The sequence below is a fragment of the Scyliorhinus canicula genome, chromosome 19 (assembly GCF_902713615.1).
Source record: "Scyliorhinus canicula chromosome 19, sScyCan1.1, whole genome shotgun sequence".
NCBI classification, from domain to species: domain Eukaryota; kingdom Metazoa; phylum Chordata; class Chondrichthyes; order Carcharhiniformes; family Scyliorhinidae; genus Scyliorhinus; species Scyliorhinus canicula.
Window position 1 is genome coordinate 94,091,955 of NC_052164.1, and position 27,228 is coordinate 94,119,182.

A 27,228-nucleotide genomic window follows, 5' to 3' on the forward strand; every position below is an offset into this window, starting at 1 on the left:
CCGCACTGTAACCAATCACTGTTTGTCGATGTATCATTTGTCAATGTTTTCTGTTGATTATTCTTTTTGTCTACGATGTACGTACTGTGTACGTTCGCTCGGCCGCAGAAAAATACTTTTCACTGTACTTCGGTACATGTGACAATAAATCAAATCAAATCAAATCAAAAGAATGCAAGGTGTTCTCATTAAAATTCTTAGAAGGCTTCAAGCTGAGAAGACTGAAAAGCTATTTCCCTTAGCTGGAGAGTCTAGGATGAGGATTGACGGCCTCAGGAAAAAGTGTCGGCCATTTAACACTGAGATGGAGGAAATATATTGGGCACAGTTTTCCGTGCAACGTGGCATGGCCCTCCAATAGCCGGCGGTGGGACCTTCTGCTTCTGCTGTTGTCAACGTTGGTTGGAAACCCACGACTGGAAGATCCCGCTGACGTGAATGGGCGGTAAATTCCAGCCATTCACTTGGAATGTTGGGAATTCTCTACCCCTGAGAGCTGCGGAGGTTTAGTCATTCAATCTATTTAAGACTGTGATTGATAAGGGTTTTGGGTATGAATGAATTTACCAGATGTGGGGGCCAGGGTGGGGAAAGAGAATTGCCATTGAAGATCAGTCACCATTTTACTAAATGGCAGAGGTTTGGGGTGACCTCATCCAGCTCCTTGTCTATGTTCCTCAGTTCAGCCAAAGTCACAATGCTTAGATCAGGAGGACACCATATTCCTCCCCCCCCTGCACCCCCCCCCCCCCCCCCCCCCCCCCCCCCCAGCCCCAACTGCCCACCCCCCGACAAGGAACATCAATGGGAAAAGGCCCATTGCAGCCTGTCAAGGTTTCACTGCCTCAATAAATTACACAGCCACAGGATGAATCGGCCTGGGTTTGACCAATTCTACATGTTCCTCGCCCCCACTGAGGCCCGGGCCAACACTGTACCTGTCACGTGTACGTGAACTAGCTAATTAGGTTGTTAAAGCCATAACAACAGCTGGCAGATGCACCAGGGAATGAAGGCACTGGGAGGAGGAAAGGGTTGCCTAGCAACAGGTGTGGAAAATTACAGAATGTCTCATCTATGAACAATGTCAGGCTGTAAATGTGCAGAAAAATAGGGGGGACAAAGCGTTTACTGTCATTTTCCAAACGTAGTAAAAGTGACTGCTTAGTTACCACACTGATCAGGAGACGAGATGCCTTTTCCCAAGAGTCTCTCTCTCTTCTTCTGCTGCCTGAAATGAGGGGAAAGAGAGCAGTCAGTAAACACCTTCACCAGGCACAGAATGCCCTTGTGCTATAGGTGGAGGTAATGTTTACTCCAATTTTCACAGTGCCTCTTCCAGTCTCCCAGCACACTCTCTCCCCGAATGGGCGAGTAACGTAAAGGTTGACAGTCGCTTAGTACAGGGTTTGTCAAAATGCGTAGAGTCAAGATACAGTCCCAATCCCAACAGGCGGGTGTCGTAAGGGTCGCGGAGGCGCGTTCGAACTGCTTCTTGCTGCACCCATCAGCCGCGAATGCAGTTTCCCAGCGGCAATATTCAGAAGCCAGCAGGGAAAATCCTGAAAGACGGCCGCTGATGAGTGACGGGCATTTCTTGCGGCACTTAATTAACCTACCAAATTGTTACAGGGCGGGAGGTAAGTTCTCTATTGAAGGGCAAGATTATAAATATTGTAGCTAGGGGCAGCACAGTGGCGCTGTGGTTAGCCCTGCTGCCTCACGGCGCAGAGGACCCGGGATCGATCCCGGCCCCGGGTCACTGTCCGTGTGGAGTTTACACATTCTCCCCGTGTCTGCGTGGGTCCTGCCCCCACAACCCAAAGAGATGTGCAGGTAGGTGAATTGGCCATGCTAAATTGCCCCTTAATTGGAAAAAAAATTGGAACTGGTACTCTAAATTTATTTTTAAAAACATTGTAGTTAATCAATTTATCTGTCTGCTGACAAAGGGAGGGAGTTTCCTCATTAAATCATCGAGGTGAAATTGCACATTGGCTCGGGGCAAAGCTATCCGAAATTCAGTTCTAATTGCTTAATTTAACTGAGCATTGGACGTGTTTGTGGGCAGCACGGTAGCATTGTGGATAGCACAATTAGTTCATAGTTCCAGGGTCCCAGGTTCGATTCCCGGCTGGGTCACTGTCTGTGCAGAGTCTGCACATCCTCCCCGTGTGTGCGTGGGTTTCCTCCGGGTGCTCCGGTTTCCTCCCGCAGTCCAAAGATGTGCAGGTTAGGTGGATTGGCCATGCTAAATTGCCCTTAGTGTCCAAAATTGCCCTTAGTGTTGGGTGGGGTTACGGGGATATGGTGGAAGTGTTGACCTTGGGTAGGGTGCTCTTTCCAAGAGCCGGTGCAGACTCGGTGGGCCGAATGGCCTCCTTCTGCACTGTAAATTCTATGTTTAGAAAGATCTACAAATGGGATTGGGACTGTATCGTGATTCTGCGAATCCCGGCCCGGGTGTCTGAAAAAGGATGCGCCTTTTACTTTCTCTCACCCTTCATTCCAGCTTTGAGCTCCATTTCTGCGAGCAATAGTTCAAAACGGTAAAATATTGGCTGGGACTCTCCGTCGCGAGTCAGCCTCACTCCCTCTGCTGACGAGGAAGGAGAATTAGGCGTACAGCTAAATCTCCCATTCACTGCCGCCCGTGTGAACGGAAGAGAAATCCCGTCCACCATCTCGGGATATGTGTTCCTTATACAAATGTAGAACCCCATGAATACTCAGCCACCCAGGCAGCATGTGCAATGATAAAAAGAAATGGTTGAGTGTTTCATGTTGATGGTCTGCCTTTCATCACAGCCTTCAGCTGCTGTCTGATCAGCTGAGTATTTCCAGTATTGTCTGTTTTAAATTCAGATACTTTGTATCTGGGGGCCGGTTTGCTCAATGATTCTGTCCTCACTCAATGTTGACACAAATTCAATGCACCAGGGGCTACTGGACAGTGACTAAGAACAGGGTCATTTCCTTTCTCTCCCTTGCCTACAGGGAGAAAACATTAGCGTCCCAAACACTACCTTGACTCAGGATAGACTGGGTAAGCGAATGTGGCGCGGGTCCCAAAGGCCGGCCGGCGTGGGTCCCGAAGGTCTGCCAGTTGGGAAAAGTGGATCCCGGGAAAAGAAAGTTTGAAAAACACTGATTTAGTAAAGCGCTGACCCCTTGGTGTGACGTCCATTCTTGCTGTAGACTGTTCCTGTGCAGAGAAAGGAGTGTGAGGGCCTACTGGGTGTACCCAGGCCTTGGAAAGGAGCCCATTATTAGACAGCTGCTCCACCTGTCCCACCTGCACAGGCAACATTGTGCTGGGGTGGAGGGTTAGTTTGCATTCTGCTGTCAGTGACTAGTGGCCCCTGGTTTGAATGTGGGAGCGAGATCGGCACTCCTGTTCCTTAAGGCTGCACGTAGAGCTAAGTATGAATGAAAGGGCAGCACGGTAGCATTGTGGATAGCACAAATGCTTCACAGCTCCAGGGTCCCAGGTTCGATTCCGGCTTGGGTCACTGTCTGTGCGGAGTCTGCACAACCTCCCCGTGTGTGCGTGGGTTTCCTCCGGGTGCTCCGGTTTCCTCCCACAGTCCAAAGATGTGCAGGTTAGGTGGATTGGCCATGATAAATTGCCCTCAGTGTCCAAAATTGCCCTTAGTGTTGGTTGGGGTTACTGGGTTATTGGGATAGGGTGGAGGTGTGGACCTTGGGTAGGGTGCTCTTTACAAGAGCTGGTGCAGACTCGATGGGCCGAATGGCCTCCTTCTGCACTGTAAATTCAATGAAAGACTTGCCTTTTTGCTGGTGGCCTGCAGATATCCCTTTAAGGAACCCTGGTTAGGCCACACATGGACTTGGTTTATCTGGTTGCCAATGTTCTGGGCAAAGTAACAGCAGGGTCGTTGTTTCGGGTGTGGGCCCCGGATGTCTACTTTCTTGCCAGCCCCAATATGGCAGAGACAAACTCGCAGCTCCTCATGAGCTTCCCACTCCCTATCTTGCAGGCGTACGTTTGATGCTGATTAATGGATGAAACTTTCTCGGCTAAAAAAAAAAATCAGTCAAACCTAATATTGCGCTTACCGAGTATTGTATACACACCCTTTCCAATAGGTCCCTGCACGACAACACGTTTCCGTTTTGCAATCTCTGGGAGCGCGGAACAGGGAGGCTGAGGCGAGTGAAAGGAACTTGAGTGGGTGGAGTGTTATTCTCAATAATAAAAGAAGGATATTGGTTCTCGGGCATGGAGTAACCCTTAGAGCAGCGGTGTGACAACAATGCATGCTTGTACAGTAGTATAGTTCTCTAAACAGTCAGGAGAAGCTCCCCGCACACTTACCGATTGTGCTCCCAACATGCGATGAATAACGTGAGCAGGTAAAATGCCAGGAAAATTCCCAAGCTGAACAGTGTCCCTTTTACATAGGCCACAGCTGTCAGAGAGGGGCAGAAAGGAGCAGCATTTGGTTAACAAGAGCTGGGCTCTTACAGACTGACAAAACATTTCTTAAAATTGTTGCACAACATCATTCTGATGAATGAAAAGAATAAAAAAGGACTCTCGTTTATCTAGACTATTTCAAGATGCTTCACAGTCAACAAAGTACTTTTGAATTATAGTCCCCGTTTTAATCGGGAAACACAACGGCCAATTTGCATGCAACAAGCCCCCACAAACAGCAATGTGATAATGACTCAACAATCCGTTTTTGTAGCGTTGATTGAGGGATAGATACTGCTCCGGGCACCAGGGATAATTCCCTTGATCATGTTCAAAGTGGCATCTTTCGTATTCCCCTGACGGGCGGAGGGGGCTGCAGATGGGATCTCAGTTTAACATCTCATCTAAACAGCAGCGGGCTGGATTCCCCGGGGCTCGGTCCCCACACCAAAGATTCCTCCAAAAAATAAAAGCGAATTCACTCACCTTCAGAGGGCTAGCAAGGACCTGGAGTGATTCCCGCACCTTTAGCTGTAGATACGGGCCCCCCACACTTCCGGTTCCGAGTCCACGCGTGCGCATGGCGGCGGCCTCCAGCGGCCGCACCGAGCGTCACGGCGGACCCGGACCACGGAGGCTGCTGGACAATGTAGGCCCCCCAACCGACCGCGCGACCTTGCATCCGACCACGTACAAGAACTCCCCAGCCGCCCATAATGCCCCCCCAAAGCAGTGCCCCCGCCCTCCACCAGGGCGGCCACGGACTGAGTCCGCAGCCGCCACGCCAGCATCCCCACCGGCAATACCATGTCAGTTCCACGCCGTCGGGAACTCGGCCGGCCGGGAGCGGAGGATCGCTGGGCGGGTCTCTGGCAATGGCCCCCCAGCCGCGTGGAGTACTACGTGAACGAGCCGTTTTTTTTGGGGCCCGGAGAATCGCTGGACCAGCAAGGGGTCCGATTCGGTCGGGAAATTTGATTCTCCGCCCCCGTGCGAAAGGCGATTTCGGCGCAGGGCTGCGGAGAATCCAGCCGAGCATCTCCGACAGCGCAGCACTCCCTCAGTCCTGCATTAGCGTATCGTATTTGATTTTTTTTTTTAAGACTCAAGTTCTGGAGTGAGACCTGAACCAACATGCTTTTCATTCAGAAGCAGAAGTGCTGCCCACAAAGACACAGAATTCACAATTTACTCAGTACAACCATTTGACAGATGGACGGGCGTAAATTTAATGGCACAGGAGCCTGGCGCCTCTTTATTAGCTGTTTATATGGGGCCACAATCCAAGCCAATCTTTTTCTCAATGCCATGCTCCATCGTGTGGGCATCTCGCCACGGGGGGGGGGGGGGGCACACACAGGTGAGTCTCCAGACAGGGAGCTCCTGGTTTCAGTATCAGTTTAACTGGAGGGTTCCAGGTACTTTGCCACATGAAGATGAAACTAATGGTTCTCATCTTCCCGAGCTGTCTGGCAGCTGGAATAACAGCCCTTTCCTGCCTGTGACTGCTGGGCAATGGCACAGCCGTGAATTCCTCATTGGCGAGCTTTCACAGTCAGGCAGGCAATGATGGGAGGCTCTGGCACACAAGAAGTCCAGGTGAAAGGGAAGGCCTACAATGTCAGTACCACCCCATCTCAGGGCCACACAGCCGGTTCGTTCTGAGTCCACCGACACTTTGACACAAGAGTCATCCAGACTTGAAACGTTAGCTCCCTTCTCTCTCCACAGCTGTCAGACCTGCTGAGTTTGTCCAGTATTTTCAGTTTTTGTTTCAGATTCCGGCGTCTGCAGTAATTTGCTTTTATCTTATTATAGACACTTAAAGCATCCCCAGGAAGCGGTTTAATTAACTTTGTACGCCTGAGTGCCGACTTCAAGCTGAAGTGCTTACAGTTCACAGCAGGCGCCACGGTCACACTGAGGATTTTACTCCGGTTCCCTCGATCGACAGGCTCGTCTGAGGAGAGACAGAAGACAAGAAACACACACTCAGATCATAGTATCCAGAATAGCTGCACAATCTGGCAGTTCAGATAAGGATCTGCCATAATATAGTGAATAGCGAAACAGGCCAGAGGGGCTGAATGGCTGGCTTATAGTCCTATATATCAGAATGCTGTTTTTTAGATTTTACAGTGCAGAAGGAGGCCATTCGACCCATCGAGTCTGCACTGGTCCTTGGAAAGAGGACCCTACTTAAGTCCACGCCTCCACTCTGTGGTGATATGCATCACTGTAAATACACAATGTAAATACACTACAACTAAGTAAACACTAGAGGGAGCACCGGAGACGGCATGCCATATAGCTAACGAACACATAGAATAGGACACGACCAATGGGCAGTCAAGACACCCAGAGGTGACACTACCACAAGGGGGCATAAACAACCCATATATAAGGACAGGGCACACATGCTCAGTCTCTTTCCACAGGCGATACTTAGAGAGTAGGACAGGGGCAGATCAGAAGCATCACACCCACCACGTGGCTTAGAGCAGACTGGTTAGTTAGACTGAGTTACTAAAGCAAGATTAGCAGGAGAGTCGAATTCATAGACAACTGTGCTAATGGTTCAATAAATCACACTGAACTTACTTCAACGTCTGGAGTATCTTTTGGTCAAAGCTGCATCGAGTTGCAGCCTGTGTTATACCAGAGTACATAACACAACACACCCTATCCCCATAACCCATGCTAAATTGCCACATCTAACCTTTTTGGACACTAAGGGCCAATTTAGCACGGCCAATCCACCTAACCTGCACATCTTTGGACTGTGGGAGAAAACTGGAGCACCCGGAGGAAACCCACGCACACAGTGGGGGGGGGGGGGGGGGGGGGGGGGGGGGAGTGCAGACTCCACACAGACAGTTACCCGAGGCTGGAATTGAACCCAGGTCCCTGGAGTTGTGTGGCAGCAGTGCTAACTACTGTGCCAATGTGTCGCCCCCGTAATATAGTGAATAGCGAAACAGGCCAGAGGGGCTGAATGGCTGGCTTATAGTCCTTTACATCAGAGTGCTATTTTTATTCAGTCATGGGATGTGGGGCGTCACTGATGAACAGTGCAGGTACGAACAAAATGAATTATTTTCCTGGCAAATTGGAACAACTGAGTGGCTTGTTAGGCCAATGCAGAGGATGCAAGAGCATAAGAAATAGGAGCAGGAATAGGTCATTGAGCCTTGCTCCACCACTCAATACTTATCAATACTGATCTTCTCCCTCAACTCTATCTTCTCACACTACCCAAAGTCCCTCAGGACAGTTAAGGATTAACTAGGTTGCTGTGGGTCTAGAGTCACAGGTAGACGAGGCCGTGTAAAGATGGTAGATTTCCTTCCTCTATAGGGTATGAGCGAACCAGATGGTTTTTACAATAATCAGACAGTTTCACAGTCACCGTGACTGAGACTAGCTCTTTACTCCATATCCATTTAATTAAATGAATTCTAATCCTCCAGTGGGATTTGAACTCACCATCTCCAGATTACTGGTCCACTAACGTGACCACTGTGCTAGCATCCCAAGAGTATGTGTGCTCTTCACATGGATAGTACCTTTGTTAAACCAGCTGGCCTATTTGACACATCATCCTGATAGGTTGAAATACCAGCGTGCTTTCCCTGTCTTGCTTTAGGCGAGTGCTGAGTCTCTTTACTTCCAACGGATATTAGATCACCTCTGTACCTTTGACCTTTGACAGAGGAAAGGACCCCTTGTGCGTACCTTGCTTTAATGGGTAAAAGGGCAGTGCTCCACCACACGCCTCATCCTCAGTCTTCACCACCACCACCACATAAAAACTGCTGTTTGGAAAATCCTTTTTCTGTCAGGACATGAAAAGCAGAATAATAAATGCCTGATCGCCAGGAATAGAGCTGCACAATGTTATCACCATTCAAGCCAATCGGTGAAGCAAAAACCAAGGAAAGGCGCTTTTCCATATTGAGAGAGTCTCACAGCTCTCCTCCCACACAGCCCAGTGTCCCAGCTGTCCCCGATTTACAGGGGCTCAAAGACAATAAATAGCCATCACCTGTTTTTCTTAACATGAACAAGAATTGACAAGGCATTAACATACAATCCATGTTCTACTATACAAGACGACTCAGCAGAAACATCAGATTAATTCTTTCAAATATTATTTTTTTCTTTCTTCTTTCCACATTTGGTAATATAAATTTTCCCATCTGATTACTCAGTTCTTTCTCTCTCTCTCTCTCCGCTCTCTAAAGCACTAGGGTAAGGAGAGGTGGATGCTAGGAGGCCACAGCTCACGTACCTTCCTGCGCTGCTCACTCCCTGTGCGAATATGTTCAGTCTCCACTCCCTGCCTCCCCCTTGCTGGCTGAACACCGATCAGGGACTAGCACGTGGATCTCAGAACCCTGTGACTACATCAACCCACCACACACTGACCCACCCCACACATTGCTTTTTGAGGTACAATTGGGCGATTCTCTAGGGGTGTGTGAGATTTACTTCAACCTGTTAAATGGGCGAAATTTAGCTGACATTGAGCAGCGAGTGTGGGAAACTTGATTTTGCCAGAATGTTCAGCAACACTTTATTGCTGGGCATCCAAATAAGGCCAAACAAATGGCATATATTACATGGCACAGAAGAACAAGAAACAGAAGCAGGAGTAGGCCACCAGGCCCTTCAAGCCTGACCCGCCATACAATACAATCATGGCTGACCAATCCTGGCCTCAGCTCCTTCTCTGTGTCATTTCCCCATCGCCCTTTATTCCTCCATCTATCAAATATTTATCCACCTCTATTTTAAATACTTCTAACGATCCAGCCGCCGCCACTCTGCGGGCAGAGAATTCCAGAGATTCACCACCCTCTGCGAGAATAAATTTCTACGCACCTCAGTTTTAAATGACCAGCACTTTATCTTGTCGCCATATCCTCTTGTTCGAGACTCTTCAACTAGTGAAAACATCTCACCATCTACCCTAACAAACCCCCTCAGGACCTTACATATTTGAATAAGGTCACCCCTCACTCTTCTAAACTCCAAGGAAGATCATCAAATAGGCACAACACGGAGCTTTAAATACAGTTCTATCAAAGTAAGGCTTTTGTAAAACACACTCTCACACACTGCTTCGACTTATGAAAAAGAGAAAAAATATAATTGTATTTATATAGCACCCTCACCCAAAGCTCTGCGTTTGAAGTGCGGTCATTGTTGTTATGTAAGCAAAGGAGGTAGTCATCTTGCACACAGCAAGATCCCACGCACAGCAAAGGAAATGAATGGTGCATTGAGACATTAATTCACCTGTTTTGAATGGTGTTGGTTGAAAGAATAATAATCGGTCAGGACATTGGGAGAACTCTTCCTTGAAAAGTTCACCCCAATGGACAGTCAGATCACCAGTTCATTCAAAGGGTGGCATTTCTGACAGTGCAGCAGCTCCTCAAGCTGAGAGGCAGGAGAACTACCAAGGTGACGTACGACACTAACGGAAGACACTGGTTGACTCTACTAACAGAACTCACCTGTTCTCACACATGTGACACTTAGCTTACCTGTACAGTAATTGCTGCTTTTTTAGTCATAGTTTGATAGGTGCCAATAAAGGCAACATTATTATCCAAATCATTGACTGGACACTGAAAAAAAAATTGAAAGAAGGTAAGATTAGTAAATAAGGCCCGAGAGCAAATGAGGTACAGGTTTCTACAGAAGATCCACAATCTTGGCAATCTCCTTGTGCTCATGGGTTCCTAGTTTCTGCCAGATTTTCTCATGTTTAGTTTCAATCAAGAATCTCAATGTTCAAACTGGCAAGGTGCCATTCAACCAAGCATTTGAGTTCAGGTTTTGGCAAGAGATCCACATAAATTTTGGGAACGGGGCAGGACTAAATATAATAGCGAGCCCCTCCATCTTAAGGAGTTAAACAAAAAATAGCCAGTGCACCCAAGCAACTGCCTTTTTCAAGCTGGTTTTACATAAAATTCGATTAAGATAATCCTCATGGCCGCTTTGCTCAAAGTGTTTCACCAGCCTACGTGGAGATTTCAGGTTGGTAGCATAGTGGCAATATTCTGGCCTAATACTCTGGAGGTGATGAGTTCAAATCCCAACACAGGCAATTGAGAAATTCAAATTCAATAAAATGCTAGTCTCTTTAATAATGATCCTGATTGTCATAAAAACCCACCTTGTTCACTAATGTGCTTCAGGGAAGGAAATCCGTTGCCCTTACTGGGTCTGGCCTACATGTGATACCAGAGACGCACCAGCGTGGCTGACTCTTAAATTTCCCTTGAAATGGCCTAGCAAGCCACTCAGTTATATCAACCCGTCACAATGGATGTGCCTACACCAGGTGGACTGCAACGGTTCAAGGAGATAGTTCGCCAACACCTTCTAAAAGGCAATTAGGGATGGGTAATAAACGCTGACCTTGCCTGTGATGCTCGTTTCTCACGAATGAATGAAAAAACTGAAATGCACGAGAAATTAACGGCAACACAAAAACATGTAAAAAACAAACTGTTATTTGTCCTATTTCCTTGCACTTTAGTTGCTGCATCCACCTTTGTTAGCAAGGGACCGACAGTTCCCCAAGAAAGGACTCCGAGTTCAAAAAACCCATCCCTCAAGGACGCTAACTTGGTTATGCCATCGTTCAGCTGCATCCTGCATCACCCCAAATTGGTCGTCTCAATTTCAAAATCAGAACTGGCGTTGAGAGTCATACACAGGTCCCTAACGTATACAAATGCCTGAGCTCTCCAATCTGTACTTCTCACTTACCAGAACATCCTGTATAGAGATTACAGAACAGGGAAACGCTGAATCCGATGTCACCTTCACTATTACGGAGTCTTCACCGTCGGGGAACTTGTATTTAAAGTACTAAAAACGAAGAACAGAGAGTGAGTCAACAGACATAGAACATAGAACAGTACAGCACAGAACAGGCCCTTCGGCCCTCAATGTTGTGCCGAGCCATGATCACCCCACTTGGACCCGACTTGCACATGGATCATCCCAAGCTCCCATACAACACAGCACTTGGGCACACATTATCACTGTCATAGACAGTGCTCCAGAGTGTATAATAAATACCCTGTAATTGGGACAATGAGGACATTGTAATAGCATTCAGGTGTCCTGGGTCAGGAAAGGCAAAACCGGCTAGGTTTTATGCTTCCAATATCCATCCAGCGATCCTCTTGTGGAAATTTAACTACCGATTGCACAGTGTAACAACAATAACAGACGTTACTCACATTTCTACAGAGAAATTAACATAAAGCAACGTTCCAAGTTCCTTTGCAAACATGGGAACAGTAGCAGTGTGGTAACTGGATGAAGCCAGTAATGGAATGGCCGGGCCATCCTCCTTAATCAGATCGCTTATGTAAGAGTCCTTCCTGTTTGGTTCTTTTGTTCCCATTTCTTTTCCTTTCTTTTTATTATTTTGGTCCATGACCATAATCGGGATGTGCCTTTAAGCAGAAGATTCAAGCCATATTCGGGGTGTCGGATCAGCCGGGGTTGGAAACGGATGCGGAGGTAGATATTGTAGCCTTTGCCTCATTGATCGCCCGAAGGCGGATCCTGCTGGGATGGAGAGCAGCCTCTCCACCCTGTGCCCCGGCGTGGCGGGGGGACCTGTTGGAATACTTGACCCTTGAGAAGGTTAAGTTCGAACTGAGGGGAAGCTCGGAGGGATTCTACAAGTCATGGACATTATTTATTATGCACTTTCAAGAACTGGATATCATCGAACATTGGGGGGGGGGGGGGGGAGGGGGGGGGGGGGGGTTCTATGTATGTTAAAGATGGCTATGGGTAATCCCTGATTCCTTTTTTGTCATTTGTTTATGTTAACGTGCGGGCTGATGTCTGGGGCATGATGGGAGGATGGGATCGTTGTTATTGTTATGGGGTTTGAGATATTTGTTGTTGGTTATTGCTTGTTGTTGGTGGGTGTAAATTCGGGAGAAAAATTGTGAAAAAGGAGGAGAATAAAAGGTTCAAAGTTGAAACAGCCTGCTTGTCAGGACACTGTGTTCCCAGGTTTTGTATTTTGGAAAGGAGGGACCAGACCCCTCGGCACCGAGTGGATCTTAGAAACCAGCTTTGGAGGGGGATGGTTCAATTTGTTAACTGGCAGCAAGTAGGTTGGCAAGGGACAATGTTCTGCCTGACAACGGTCAGTGATTGGTTTCTGCGCGACGCCTTCAGAGAGAACTCAGCAAAGGTGTTTAGACCTTGACAGTGAAAGGAACACTCTCGCTGTCTCCTGCTTGCTGAAATCAAAGAATTGATCTATTGTTCTGAAAGCAGTGAGTGCCTGCTGCATCCTTTGCTGTGAACCTGAAGTGATGCTGAGTCTGCAGTGAAAGTAGACAACCCTGCCAGAGAAAACCATCTCAAGCCTGGAAGGAAGAAGTACCAAAACGAAAGCCTGAACTCCAGAAAGACATTGACTGGAAGTCATCCCAGTGCATCAAAGATCCTTATTTTATTTATATTTTATTTCCCTTTCCACCACACTTTCCCCTCTGTGCTGTTTGTTAGTGTGTGTGTGTAGAGAGTGGGGCGAGTTAGGAAGAGGGGGTTGGGAAAAGGGTATTAGATAGTCAGTGACATTTTCTGCCCGTTCAATTATGATACTGTACATAATAAATGGTTACTTGTGTTTTAAAGTTGCCAACCTGGTGATTGCAGTTTATTGGGCTCAACCAAGGATACCTCAGGCATTTTAAATAAAATGTGCCGCAATTCCAGGTCAAGTGGGGGCTAGAATTGACTGTGCACTAGCCCAGGGTGGCATTGCCTGCGCACTAGCCCAGGGTGGCATTGACTGTGCACTACCCCAGAGTGGCATTGCCTGCGCACTAGCCCGGGGTGGCATTGCCTGCGCACTAGCCCGGGGTGGCATTGCCTGCGCACTAGCCCGGGGTGGCATTGCCTGCGCACTAGCCCGGGGTGGCATTGCCTGCGCACTAGCCCGGGGTGGCATTGCCTGCGCACTAGCCCAGGGTGGCATTGACTGTGCACTAGCCCGGGGTGGCATTGCCTGCGCACTAGCCCGGGGTGGCATTGACTGTGCACTAGCCCAGGGTGGCATTGACTGTGCACTAGCCTGGGGTGGCATTGCCTGCGCACTAGCCCGGGGTGGCATTGCCTGCGCACTAGCCCAGGGTGGCATTGCCTGCGCACTAGCCCAGGGTGGCATTGACTGTGCACTAGCCCAGAGTGGCATTGCCTGCGCACTAGCCCGGGGTGGCATTGCCTGCGCACTAGCCCGGGGTGGCATTGCCTGCGCACTAGCCCAGGGTGGCATTGCCTGCGCACTAGCCCGGGGTGGCATTGCCTGCGCACTAGCCCGGGGTGGCATTGCCTGCGCACTAGCCCAGGGTGGCATTGACTGTGCACTAGCCCAGGGTGGCATTGCCTGCGCACTAGCCCGGGGTGGCATTGCCTGTGCACTAGCCCAGGGTGGCATTGACTTTGCACTAGCCCAGGGTGGCATTGACTGCGCCCTAGCCCAGGGTGGCATTGATTGCGCCCTAGCCCAGGGTGGCATTGACTGCGCACTAGCTCAGGGTGGCGTGGCACTTGTTAATCAGTGCTCATTATCGATGGTCTATGTGAGTCACAGCCACTTGGGCCTGGAACCCACCCCCAGCAAGAGGCATCAAAACCTTTGGGAGGGGACTAGGGAAAGTTCCAACAATCCAAGTGTGGGCCAGGGTTTAAAGAACCCCAAAGTGTTTCATAGAGTTCATCTGACCCACAACTTTTAATAGATTGTGGAATGGGGAGCACGGCCCACTCTACAGGTGTGGTACAGCAGAAATGGAAAAGTATTTTTTGAAGCAAAACAATGTTTATTCTATGAACTCAAGTTAACCTTTTTAAAGCATACAGTGAACATCTTAGCAACCATCAATTCAAAGACAACCCCCAAAGACTACAACACTAAGTAATCCTTAAGCTTTCCTTTTAACATCCATAAGACTTAAAATACCTTTCACCAGAAGCACATTAGGTTCACATTCACGCTAAGGACATTTATAATTCTGACTTCACCAAATGATCAAGATATAGTCTTTTGATGGCAGAGAGAGACCAGTAGTACACCTGCTTGGTCTGGCTTCAGCTCCAACATTGAAAATGAAACTAAAACAAACCCTGCAGCCTGCTCAAAAACGCAAGTAAAAAGCTGACAGATGACCCAGCTCCACCCACTCTCTGACATCATTGCAGTAATAAACACCCATTTCTTAAAGGTACTCTTACTACAGATATTTATATACACACCCATTTATAAACACCCATTTCTTAAAGGTACTCTCACATGACACAAGGCACCTAAGTCTGTTGGCGCCAACCTCGTTGATCTATCTTGACATGTAACTGAATGAATTTAAATGAAATGAATGAAAATCGCTTGTTGTCACGAGTAGGCTTCAATGAAGTTACTGTGAAAAGCCCCTAGTCGCCACTTTCCGGTGCCTGTTCGGGGAGGCTGGCTGCTGGCCTGCCTTGGTCTGCTTTAAAAGTCAGTGATTTAGCCCAGTGTGCTAAACCAGCCCCTATCTGATGAAATCTGGGCAAAATAGTCTGTTCAGTCCCACCTCTGTGAATGAATACCCAAATCCCCCTCACAATTTTCTTCTATCCTTTTCACTTGATGTGGAAACAAGCTGAAAAGATGACGGTTCCTCCATGCACAAAAGAAACCTTCTTAGGCTGAACAGCAATTTTAAGTGTCAACCCTTACCTGAGGTTGAGATGGTGTTGCGTTGAATCGGAATGGTTCTGCAGTTCTGTGATATCAATAAAAAGTGTAAAATTATTAGCACATAATTAAACTCCAGAGCCTCCAGCACTGTTCTAACAAAATGGATGATTCAAAGCTCTTGCTGCCAACTGGGCCTAGGATTAATAAACCAGTTTGAAGTTCGTGCCAGAGTAAGACTGCAGTCTCTCTCGAGGGACGATAGGCCACACATACCATAAGACAGCAACCATGCCATGAGTATACAAAACAAGCAAAGTGGCACAGTGGTTAGCACCACTACCTCACATGTGCTGCTAACTCTCTGGTAGTGTGATCTTCTACGGACTCAAGCCTGTACTCCCTGGACAACTATTCAAGATTAACCAGTGATATACAAGGCATTGCATTAGTAGGTCGACTGCAATAATGTTCTGAATGCTGCACTGTCACAGTGACAGCAGCTGGCCTCAAAAACGAACAACAGGGACTTCATATGTTTTGGCTGTAGATTTGAATACGGTGCAAACCTCAAGGACTTCATCTCCTATTGGTCGCCTGGTGTTTCAGTGGCCTTGTCCTTATTACCTTGCTCAGGACAGAGCCAACCCTGGTCCAAAAGGTCTTCTTGCCGATGGTCACTGTCTGCTGCAGTGGCTTCTGGGATCTACATCCTCAGGCCTTGCCTTGTTTCAGAACTCAGAGATCCACAACCTCAATATCCACCGGGGAGGGGGGGGGGGGAGTGGATTGTGTCTCTCTGTGATGGAAAGGATATCGCTGCTCAGTGAATGAGCCTCCTCAGCTGCTGTGGCCTGAAAGCCCACTGGTTCCACATAAAGGTTTGGAAATTCTTCCATGAAAGGCATTAAGATGTCTAAATGGTTTAGACAGGGGCTGGTTTAGCTCACTCAGCTAAACCGCTGGCTTTTAAAGCAGACAAAGCAGGCCAGCAGCACGGTTCGATTCCTGTACCAGCCTCCCCGGACAGGCGCCGGAATGTGGCGACTAGGGGCTTTTCACAGTAACTTCATTGAAGCCTACTCGTGACAATAAGCGATTTTCATTTCAAATGTGGGTCATCACCCAATTTTTCCCAGAATTCCCAATGGTATGCCAACGTGTCCACTCAATAAGGATGTGCTTTGATTGTGAACAACATAAAGAGAATTTATTATCTGTGGTCCCTTGTAACGAAGAGGGGCAATTAACCTGTCTTTGATTGGCAGGCTTGCGTCACCCGGACTTTGCACTTTAATATCTGATGGATGAAGGGATATTGGCGGAAGTCAGTCCAGATGATCAGCGAATGTGTTAACATGAACTCCAGTGTCAATCTTAAAGTTGGTCTTCAATTAGCATTGTAACTGACCAATAGTCTTCATTAAGACCATTTGCTTCTCCTAGAAATGTTATAATTTGTCAGTCATGATTTCCAATTTCTTAGATGGAAAGCATTTCATAAATATTCTCTTTTTCATCTATTAAAATAGTTGGATTTACAGTAGCGTTTGAAATGTCCAGTCTTCCTGCACTGGAACCATCCTGCGCCCCCTGCTGGGAAATCTTGGTGTTCTTTCTTTGCACCACAATATACCCATCTCAAAATGGTCTCCCACCCTTTCCCCTGTTTTAGCATGCTTTTGAGTGGGTGGGGCCATTTCCCTGCCCCCCACCCTAAGTTAATGGGGTAATCTAGAGCCTTGGTGTTGTGACGGACTATAGCCCGATTTAGCTCTCTGAGTTGGGCCTGCATTGCTCATTGATCCGCTTGATCTAAAGCAGGGGTGGGCAAACTACGGCCCGCGGGCCGCAAGATCAAGTCATTATGGGGGAGGCTGTTGGGTTACTTACTGGTATAGGGTGGATACGTTGACTTGAGTACAGTGATCATTGCTCGGCACAACATCGAGGGCCGAAGGGCCTGTTCTGTGCTGTACTGTTCTATGTTCTATATGAGGTGCCCAGAGTCATAACCGGGTGAAGTAATTATTTTACTTAATATACTATGCGGCCCTTTAAAATTGTGAATTTCTGAATGTGGCCCTTGCACGGAAAAGTTTGCCCACCCCTGCTCTAGACCTTTGAAGAGGCGGGGCAGGGGCCACTCGCCAGGCACGGACACCGTTAACTCTCCCCTGTTTGCCTCCTTCTTTGGCAGATGTATAGATTCTTCCTTCCACCAGGTTTTCTGCCACGTTCTTCCCACGGTCTCATCAATTACACTAACTGTCATCACTATGGCTACCGTGTTCCACATACCTGCGGTGTGGTTCCAGGCAGGTGTGGCCTATCTTATCGAGAGAGACTGTAGTTATATTCTGGCACTTATTTCAAACTGCTTTCTCAACAGTTAACACTATATTTAAGTTAGGTTATAGAGTAGGTACAGGAATGTTCCATCCTCTTTCCTGAGAGTCCAGCAGGTGACTGCTGAGGTCAATGTTACATCACGGTCTATATCACACATGACCACAGTTATCCCATGAACCCATTACATTACACTAAAGAGCATTAGTGAACCAGATGGGTTTAACAATAATCGATGATAGTTTTATAGTTGCTATTACTGAGGCTATTTCAATTTTAGATTTGCAAGACATAAATTTAATATCAATTTAACATTTAAAACTGCGTTTTAAATGTCCCAGCTGCCAAGGTGCGATTTGAACCCATATCCTCCAATCCCAGACTTATGGATTACAAGCCCAGTGACCTCATTGTTATGGGCGGCACGGTGGCACAGTGGTTAGCACTGCCACCTCACAGCGCCAGGGAGCCGGGTTCAATTCCGGCCTCGGGCGACTGTCTATGTGGAGTTTGCACTTTCTCTCCATGTCTGCGTGAGTTTCCTCCGGGTGCTCTGGTTTACTCCCACAGTCCAAAGGTGTGCAGGTTAGCTGGGTTGGCCATGCTAAATTGGCCCTTAGTGTCCAAGAATGTGAACAGGGGAGTGGACATGGGTCCACTTTCAGAGGGTCGGTGCAGACTTGATGGGCTGAATGGCCTCCTTCTGCACTGTAGGGATTCTACGCCATTGTCTCTCCATCTGAACAGGTCGGTGAGAGGGCGAAGCAGTGAATCAGGAATGTCATGTCAGAGCTAAGCTCCTGACGTTTTCCCAGACGTGTTTCAGCTCCATGTCACCACATGCATTTGCTGTTCAAAACACAAGTTATTATTTTCTGATTAGAAGGAGAAGATTTTCTTTTGCAAATAAGTGATAACCTTAAGCATCATGAGATAAGTTCAAACGAAAAAGACATTCAACCAATTCCATCTTATTTTACTGATGAGGTCATTCCTCTTCATTTAACCCATTCTTTAGACAATGGAGGCATTGTGAATCAGAGAGTGGAGCTCTGATGTATTTCCTTGCTCCCACGAACAATTTAGTAGTTAGATATTAATCTTATAAGGACAGATGTTACACTCAGAGTAAAGGCCAAGAATGTTTTAGGCACTAATGGAGGAGAAAATGGCTGTCTTGTAGACTCCAGTCATGTGTAGAAAATTACCTCCCTGGGGAACCATCTGCACACCGATTGCAATACCATTTAAGGATCCTCCATCAGCACTGCCTATTTCCCTCACCTCATCCACACATTCTCTTCCCTCTTCCTCTCATTCATCCTGGTCTCACCTTCATTGCCTCCTTGCTCCCAATTATTTCCTTGTGATGCTCTCTCTTCCCCATACTCACCTCTCTCCCTTTTCTTCTTCACTGTCATTTCCAGTCCTCCCTCATCTCCTTTTCATCATGCCCCTCCCCGCTTGTGTCTCCCCCTCTCCTCTACCCCTCACTACAATTCTTACCACTCTCCTCGATCTTCTTCCAACCCTCTCCCTCCCCTCTTCTCTTTTTCCTTCCATGTTCCCCTTCATCCATCTTCCCATGGGCCTCCTCTGTCTCTCCCACCTGAGTCAAGTAACCAACCGCTATCTCTAACCCTGACTCGATGTAATATATTAGTTTAAACAAATTACGCAATTAAATTGACAGATTTCGGCCATTTCCTTAGCTGGCGATTCCTGAAACAGGTCACTCGTCTGTTGCCAGGGGTTTATAGTTGGAGGGGCGCCGCTCCGCTTCAAGCGTACAAGGAGTCCGTCCAGAAGTCCTCCCCCTCTTAACGCCAGCCATTGGTGTGTTAAGAAGAATTTGCAAGTTGACACGCTCAAACCTGTTTGGCCGCGTTATGAACCCACCTTCCTTGGCCATCAAGACCTGGGGTGGGACTCGAACGCAGACATTCCAGATCAGAGTCAGGGACACTATCCACTGCGAAACAAGACCAGTGACAGTGTATAGTGATAGTTGGATAGGGATAAAACTTGCAGTATTTAATGGAGAGGAGTAACATTCAAAGGTCGATTCGCAACAACCAGACCTGTTTTCATAATGGAGACCATCCATATGCTAAGAAACTGCTAGTGAAAGAGCATCGAAATCTTACTTGTGGAAGCAGAGCCCAGTGAGAAGGAAGGAGCCTAACGTATCTCAGTGTCATTTCACCTACCTCAGGACGAAATGCTCTATGCGTTTCACATAGAGTTGTACTGAAGCGTTCTTTTCGGACAACGTCGAAACGTCCACATAGAAGTATTGCATCTGCGACTCACTCTTTATCTCCGGTTGACAAAGTGTACGACTCACATCCTGATAGATGTATTTCCTCTGGTAACTATAGGAGAAAGAGGGAGGTTATTTTGGGCTTTGACTGCGCAGTAATATCTGCGAGCGTCTACTCATCAACCAACAAACTGGAAACCTTGGATCATTTTCACCTTTCCTGGACATTTCAACAAGCATTGGGCATGTTCTGCTATCTCACCCAAGCAGCCACTCTTCACGTGTGGGACCACACAGTGAATGCCTGCAAACTATTGGATTGCGGGAACCATCATCACTAAGCCCAACCCTGAACTCACCCAGAAACAGTTCCCAGCAGAGTTGAAGGAAAGCAATCAGGAGAGAGGGAGTAGTGGCTAATTTCTGATCACCCCTGACTGGCCCAGGAATGTACCAACAATTCTAACTCTCTGTTGACAGAACTGCCTGGAACATTGTTCATTAGAAAGAAGGAGGCTGAGGAACATCCAATAGAGATATTTAAGATTATGAAGAGTTTTGGTAGTGTAGGTGTAGAAAAAACATTTTCACTTGTGGGGGAAGAGCGTAACTCTGGGCAATGGATATAAAATAGTCACTGTTATAACCTGCCTGCTTACCACTGGCTGGGGACTAATGGCAATCCCACAATTCTTAGAGACTATGAGCTTCCCCAATGGGGAGGGGTGTGGAGAAACCATTAGCATATTCCCTGCATAAATAAAGCTGGCCAGTATGGAACCAGCAAGAGAGGAGTGAACAGCAAGGGAGTTGTTGCTGCTGTTGTATATATATATATATTTATATGTTATTGTAAATAAATGCTATTTCTTTGTCCTTCAACTCATGCTGGATTCTTCATGAACCTCACAAAACTGGAGACGAGGGTTTAAGTGGATAGCTGTCTAAGCTGCTTGAGTAGAGGATGTCTGCACGAAGCTTGCAGGCGGGCTCTCGTTCATGAAAGTAGATATGAGTCACGCCTACCTACAGTTGGAGCTGGACCCTGCCTCCCGGCCATATATAACTATAAATACACACCGGGGCCTGTATGAATATACACGGTTGGCCTTTGGGCTGTCCGCTGCCTGTGCTATTTTTCAACGCGTCATGGAGGGCATCTTGAGAGGTTTACCGCGTGTCGCTGTCCACTTAGACGCCATTTTGATTACAGGGACGTTAGAGCAGGAACATTTGGAAAATTTGGAGGTTGTCCTTAGACGCTTTTCAGAGGCTAGAGTCCATTTACGTTGTACAAAGTGCGTCTTTCAGGCGAAGGAAGTAGTCTACCTGGGTTACCGCGAAGGTTTGCACCCCATCGCAGAGAAGATGTGCGCAATTCAACAGGCCCCCGCCCCGACTGACACTTCACATCTTCGTTCTTTTCTCGGCCTCGTAAACTATTACCGGAAGTTCCTCCCCAATCTGGCAACTACGCTGGCCCCGTTGCACCTTCTGCTAAAGAAGAATCACACCTGGGTTTGGGGTCAGCCGCAGGAAACCGCTTTCCTGCGGGTAAAACAACAATTGTCATAATTTGGGTTACTAACCCACTATAATCCTGGAAAGCCTTTGCTCATCACGTGTGATGCATCCCCGTACGGTATTGGGGCCGTCCTGTCCCACAAGATGGAGAACGGGGCCGAGCGGCAGATAGCTTTCATCTCCCTCACATTGAGTGCAGCGGAAAAGTACGCGCAGATCGAGAAGGAGGGCCTGGCGGTGGTCTTTGCAGTGAAACGCTTCCACCAGTATGTATATGGTCGCCACTTCACTATCGTGACTGATCATAAGCCTCTCCTGGGACTTTTCCGAGAGGATAAGCCAATACCGCCCATTGCTTCCGCACGGATCCAGCGCTGGGCTTTGCTGCTCGCTGCCTACGAGTATTCTCTGGAGCACAAACCAGGAACCCAGATAGGGAATGCCGACGCACTGAGCCGATTGTCTTTATCGACTGGCCCCATGTCGACCCCCACGACCGATGAGGTGGTTGCAAACTTAAATTTTATGGACTCCTTGCCTGTCACGGCATCACAGATCTGTGAGTGGACCCAGACGGAGCCAGTCCTGTCAAAGGTTCGGCACATAGTCCTGTATGGAGGGCAGCATAGACAGCTCCCAGGCGAGTTGCGGGCATTTTCCTCCAACCTGTCAGAATTTAGCGTGGAAGACGGTATCCTCTTGTGGCGGACACGTGTGATTGTCCCGGAAAATGGACAGGAGCTGATACTAAGGGACTTGCACAATGGGCATCCGGTTGTGGCCAAAATTAAAATGTTGGCCCGGAGTTATGTCTGGTGGCCAGGCCTCGACCCCGGCATTGAGAAGGTGGCCCAAAACTGCTCCATTTGCCAGAAGCATCAGAAGCTTCCGCCGGCCGCGCTCCTACATCACTGGGAATGGCCAGGGCGGCCTTAGGCGCGCTTGCATGCGGATTCGCCGGACCTTTTCAAGGATCTATGTTCCTGCTATTAATCGATGCCCAGTCTAAATGGTTAGAGGTGCATAAGATGGTAGGCACAACGTCCTGCGCAACAATCGAGAAGATGCGTTTGTCTTTCAGTACGCATGGCCTCCCCGAGGTGTTGGTCACGGACAACGGCACTCTGTTCACAAGTGTGGAGTTTGCGACGTTCATGAAGATGAACGGCATATGCCATATCCGCACCGCTCCATACCACCCGGCTTCCAATGGGTTGGCTGAGCGCTCAGTGCAGACATTCACACGGGGCCTAAAGAAGCAGTCTTCCGGGTCGATGGACACGAGACTGGCTTGTTTTTTGTTTTCCTACAGGATCACTCCACATGCGGTGACTGGGGTAGCTCCCGCGGAACTCCTAATGGGCCGGAGACTTCGCACTGCCTTAGCATGGTTTTCCCGGACATTGGTGCAAAGTACACCGCACACAATACCGGCAAGGACATGGTTTTTTTCGGCATTGGCCGATTCGGCAGTTTGCGCCCGGTGACCCAGTGTTGGTTAGAAATTTTGCTGGTGGTGCCCAGTGGGTCCCTGGAGTCATCTTTCACCCGAAGACTCTGGCGAAGGAGGGCGTCGGACTAGACGTATCTCTTACCAGGTGCAAGCCCAGGGTCTTCTCCAGCGGAAACATGTAGACTACGTTCGGTCAGGAAGACCATTTCTTCCAAAGATTCCCCGCTCCAGGAGCTCACTTCTACAGCCACAGAGACCAGACACAGAGCAGAGTATTCCTCACAATCTTCCTCTGGTGCCGCACTCAAAGCCTGCGCAGGTCGTTGCAGAACCGCGTGGAGATAGAGACGCCGAGATGACGTAGGCAGCAGACTCCGACTCCGAGATGAAGACACAGGACGCCTCAGAGGAGGAGTCCTCGGGCCTTGGATGTACAACCGTTACGCCGTTCATCACAATAGCACCGTTCTCCGTGTCGTTACACGCTGCCCGATCCAGTGCCTCGTGCAAATGGTGTCCGGCCTGCGGCAAAACAAGTCCGACGCCCTCCTTCGCCAGGGTCTTCAGTGGATTCCTTGGACTTTGGGGTGGAGGGATGTTATAACCTGCCTGCTTACCACTGGTTGTGGACTAATGGCAATCCCACAATCCTTAGGGAGTATGAGCTTCCCCAATGAGGGGGGGGGGGGGGCAGAGAAATCATTAGCAGATTCCCTGCATAAATAATGCTGGCCAGTATGGAACCAGCTAGAGAGGAGTGAGCAGCAAGGGAGTTGCTGCTGCTGTTGTGTGTATATATATATATATATGTATATATGTTATTGTAAATAAATTTTATTTCTTTCTATCCTTCAACACGTGCTGGATTCTTCGTGGCCCTCACAAAAGTCACTAATAAATCCAAAAGGGAGTTCAAGAAAATCTCCTTTACCCAGAGAGAGCGATTTAAAATGCGACACTTACAACTACAAGTGGTAATTGAGAAGAACGGCGTAGATGCATTAAGGGGAAGCTAGGTAACCACCTAATGGAGAGAGGTGTGACTAATGCAGGATTTTAGATACATTGGGTTATGAACATGTGACAATTTAAGGGTTAAAAGTTGGGTTCGAGTGTATTTGACTGCAGTAGTCACGTTTTTAAAAATAATCTTGTTTTGCAATTCCAGAAAGCTTTTAGGAACCAGAGATGAAACTGAGCAGTGTTGAAAGCCTGGACTAATGCGCTGTTGATTGACTAGGGGAGCCCCTGCGGAGTTAATGTGTTTTCAACTTGGGGAGTTGATTTATTTTCAGCTTGGGGAGATGATGGCATAACTGGCTGTAGTTAAGGTAGTCAGATATTTTTTGAGAACGCTTTGGAGTTGTGTTCTGATCTGACTAACACTGAGTCCGCAAGTAAGACCTTTTGCTCCCACAGTAAGCTCGTTAAATTAAGATTAATAGTATTTAAAGCAGTGCAAACTTGTCTGAGGGCAAGCGGGAAGCTGAATCAAACCAGTCGAAAAGTATTTTTGAAGACATCCAGCCAGAACCTGCAGGGGTTCAAAAGGGAGACAAATCTGTTCTGGAAAACAAGTCTCTGTGTCATTGGGACATAAGGAGAGCTGTATGTTTTTTTTCTTGCTGTTTAATTGGGAATAGAGATAGTAATTAAGGGTATTGTATTTAGTGTATTGTTTAAGGGGTAATTGTAAGTTATTTTTGGGTGTGAAGTTAAAGGTTTTAATGCTATGTTAATAATACATTTTTTGTTTTAAAATACCAAATCCCGATTTTTTTCCTGCATCACTCCTGGAGCGAAGTATACTTTCCGCAGTCTTACAAAATAAACTAAAATATTCGGGTTTCAGTCGTGTCCCAGCCACTATTGGGGTCTGGTCTGGGATTGTAATAGAGCATATATGTCAAACTCAAGGCCCGCGGGCCAAATCCGGCCCGCGGTGGAATTATCTTTGGCCCGCGAGATAATATCTAATTACTTTTTTTTAAAATTTAGATTAGCCAATTATTTTTTCCAATTAAGGAGCAATTTAGCGTGGCCAATCCACCTACTCTGCACATTTTTGGGTTGTGGGGGCGAAACCCACGCAGACACGGGGAGAACGTGCAAACTACACACGGACAGTGACCCAGAGCCGGGATCGAACCTGGGACCTCAGCACCGTGAGGCGGCTGTGCTAACCACTAGGCCACTGTGCTGCCCTAATAATATCTAATTACTATTAAAGCTGGCCCCAGCAATTGAAGCGCCTATGGCGTATGATATGGCTGGTGCCGAGTTTATTCAGGTATAGTGTGAATCACAAAGTCTTGGCCTGTGGAAAAATGTTTTCATTAGAAATTACTCTGGAAAAGCTCCAGATAAAGCAATAATAAATAAATGCAACTAATTTATTTATTTATTTAATATTTAATGTTGTTTTTATAGGCAATAACCTAAGCTTTATTAGTTCCAGGTTCAATAAGTTCATTTCAATAAGTTTTGCAAAAAAACATTGAACCAGTCCGGCGCTCGACTTGTCCCGATTTTTAAATTTTGGCCCACGGTGTATTTGAGTTTGACACCCCTGTAATAGAGGAATAGAATATTATGCAGATGTAAGGATCCTTCCTCTTGATTGCCTTATTTCCCATTGCTTTACTTTGTCATTATCATTTTTAATCCATGGATTTTTAATTGACATATACCTTTCAGTCGAGCAGAGCAAGTGAGGAACTCAAAAGTTGCAAAATAGTACACTTTGCTATGAAAATATAGATTCTGAACGCAAGAACTCAGACTTTATGGCACCCGAGAAATCGGAGGGATTTGGTTTGATTGGTTGGCTGGTGGCCAAAGGATTAGCCCACAGCCCTATTCTGCCCGGCAATAGACCACGATTGGCTTCAGTCAGGTTGGATCTTTTCAGAGGACCCAGGAGTCAATCAGAACTCTCCTGGACACCAAGACAAGAAGCTGTGAGTTGCTCTCTCTCTCTCTCTCTTTCTCCAAAAATGTTTTGTGCCTGTTGGTTTCTGAATCTGCAGAGAAGTCTTAAGATCCTGATCATAGAATCATAGAATTTACAGTGCAGAAGGAGGCCATTCAGCCCATCAAGTCTGCACCGGCTCTTGGAAAGAGCACCCTACCCAAGGTCAACAACTCCACCCTATCCCCATAACCCAGTAACCCCACCCAACACTAAGGGCAATTTTGGACACTAAGGGCAATTTATCATGGCCAATCCACCTAACCTGCACATCTTTGGACTGTGGGAGGAAACCGGAGCACCCGGAGGAAACCCACGCACTCACAGGGAGGATGTGCAGACTCCGCACAGACAGTGACCCAAGCCGGGAATCGAACCTGGGACCCTGGAGCTGTGAAGCGATTGTGCTATCCACAATGCTCCCTTGCTGCCTGATGAATCCACAGTGATAACCATTACAGATTGAAAGCAAAGATCTCGCCCAAATGAAGGCAGAGACTGAAGAAACGTGTACCGGGAGACATCCATCTGAAACAGAGCCTTTGATCCTTCTTACTTTTCGGATTACTTTCTTTGACACCCTTCTTTCCCCTCTGTGTTTGTCTGTCTGTGTGTGTTCAGAGGGTGGGGTGAGTTAAAGGTGGGGAGGAGCTAGGAATTAGACAATAGTTAAACAGTTGTATTTGCTTGCCTATTGAATTATAGTTACTGTTAATAAAATCTAATTGTTTAAATTTACAAACCTGGTGACTGTAATTATTGGGCAGCCAAAGACATTTGGTGTTTTTCTAAGAATTATTCGTTAATTTTCAATTGTGTTGTGACTCCGGGTCAAGTGGGGCTGGAATTGACGGCGCACTCGCCCAGCGGGTCGTAACATGAAATAAAAACAGAAAACGCGGCAAAAACTCAGCCGGTCTATGGGGTGACCTCGCCAAGTGACTCATTGCAGAAGCATTTTGAATAGGGTTAAGCACTATGCGCGAGGTTGACATTTAGACTGCTCAGGATCTATTCTTTGTGGAAGTTGCCGAAGATGTTTGCGTGCTCATTCACACTGGATTCTACTGTCAGGACTGTAAAAGCCCACTTTGTGAGGCAGTGGTCAGCGGCTTTTACACCGGTTATTTATAAACCAGAAGCATACTGCGCCAGCAGAACCAGCAACTGAATGGGTTTCGGAAAAGACTGAGGGCCATATCTCTGACATGGCGCCCATACACTTCAAAGTACAATAAAAAAGTGCCACTTTTATTCCATTTCCTTTTATTCCTCAAACAGAGGAATAAAAGGAAAGGGAAATAAGCACATTTCGTCAGATATAGAGGCTCAACTGGAGTCAATGTTGCAAAATTTTCAAACATGGCTCGCAGGACACTTGGGGTCAATGAAAGTATCCGAGGAGGTCCCTGAGCTCCATCAGATTTGTGGATTGGGTGAGTTAACAATGGCTGGGATTTTCCACCCCCCCCCCCCCCCCCTCCCCCGCCAG

The 27,228-nt window shown here is 47.5% G+C and overlaps 1 protein-coding gene across 2 annotated transcripts in view; it reads right to left on the reverse strand.

Moving 5' to 3' along the window:
* Positions 1-27,228, reverse strand: part of sidt2 (SID1 transmembrane family, member 2) — a 112,591-nt gene that overhangs the window by 59,703 nt on the left and 25,660 nt on the right. For both annotated transcript variants that reach the window (XM_038778620.1, XM_038778619.1), the window contains exons 3-10: positions 19,736-19,900; positions 15,219-15,264; positions 11,231-11,332; positions 9,994-10,077; positions 8,177-8,276; positions 6,336-6,401; positions 4,340-4,433; positions 1,173-1,231 (exon numbers count right to left, since the gene is read on the reverse strand). In XM_038778620.1, coding sequence (XP_038634548.1) covers positions 1,173-1,231; positions 4,340-4,433; positions 6,336-6,401; positions 8,177-8,276; positions 9,994-10,077; positions 11,231-11,332; positions 15,219-15,264; positions 19,736-19,900 — 716 coding nt within the window. The remainder of the gene's footprint in view (positions 1-1,172; positions 1,232-4,339; positions 4,434-6,335; positions 6,402-8,176; positions 8,277-9,993; positions 10,078-11,230; positions 11,333-15,218; positions 15,265-19,735; positions 19,901-27,228) is intronic.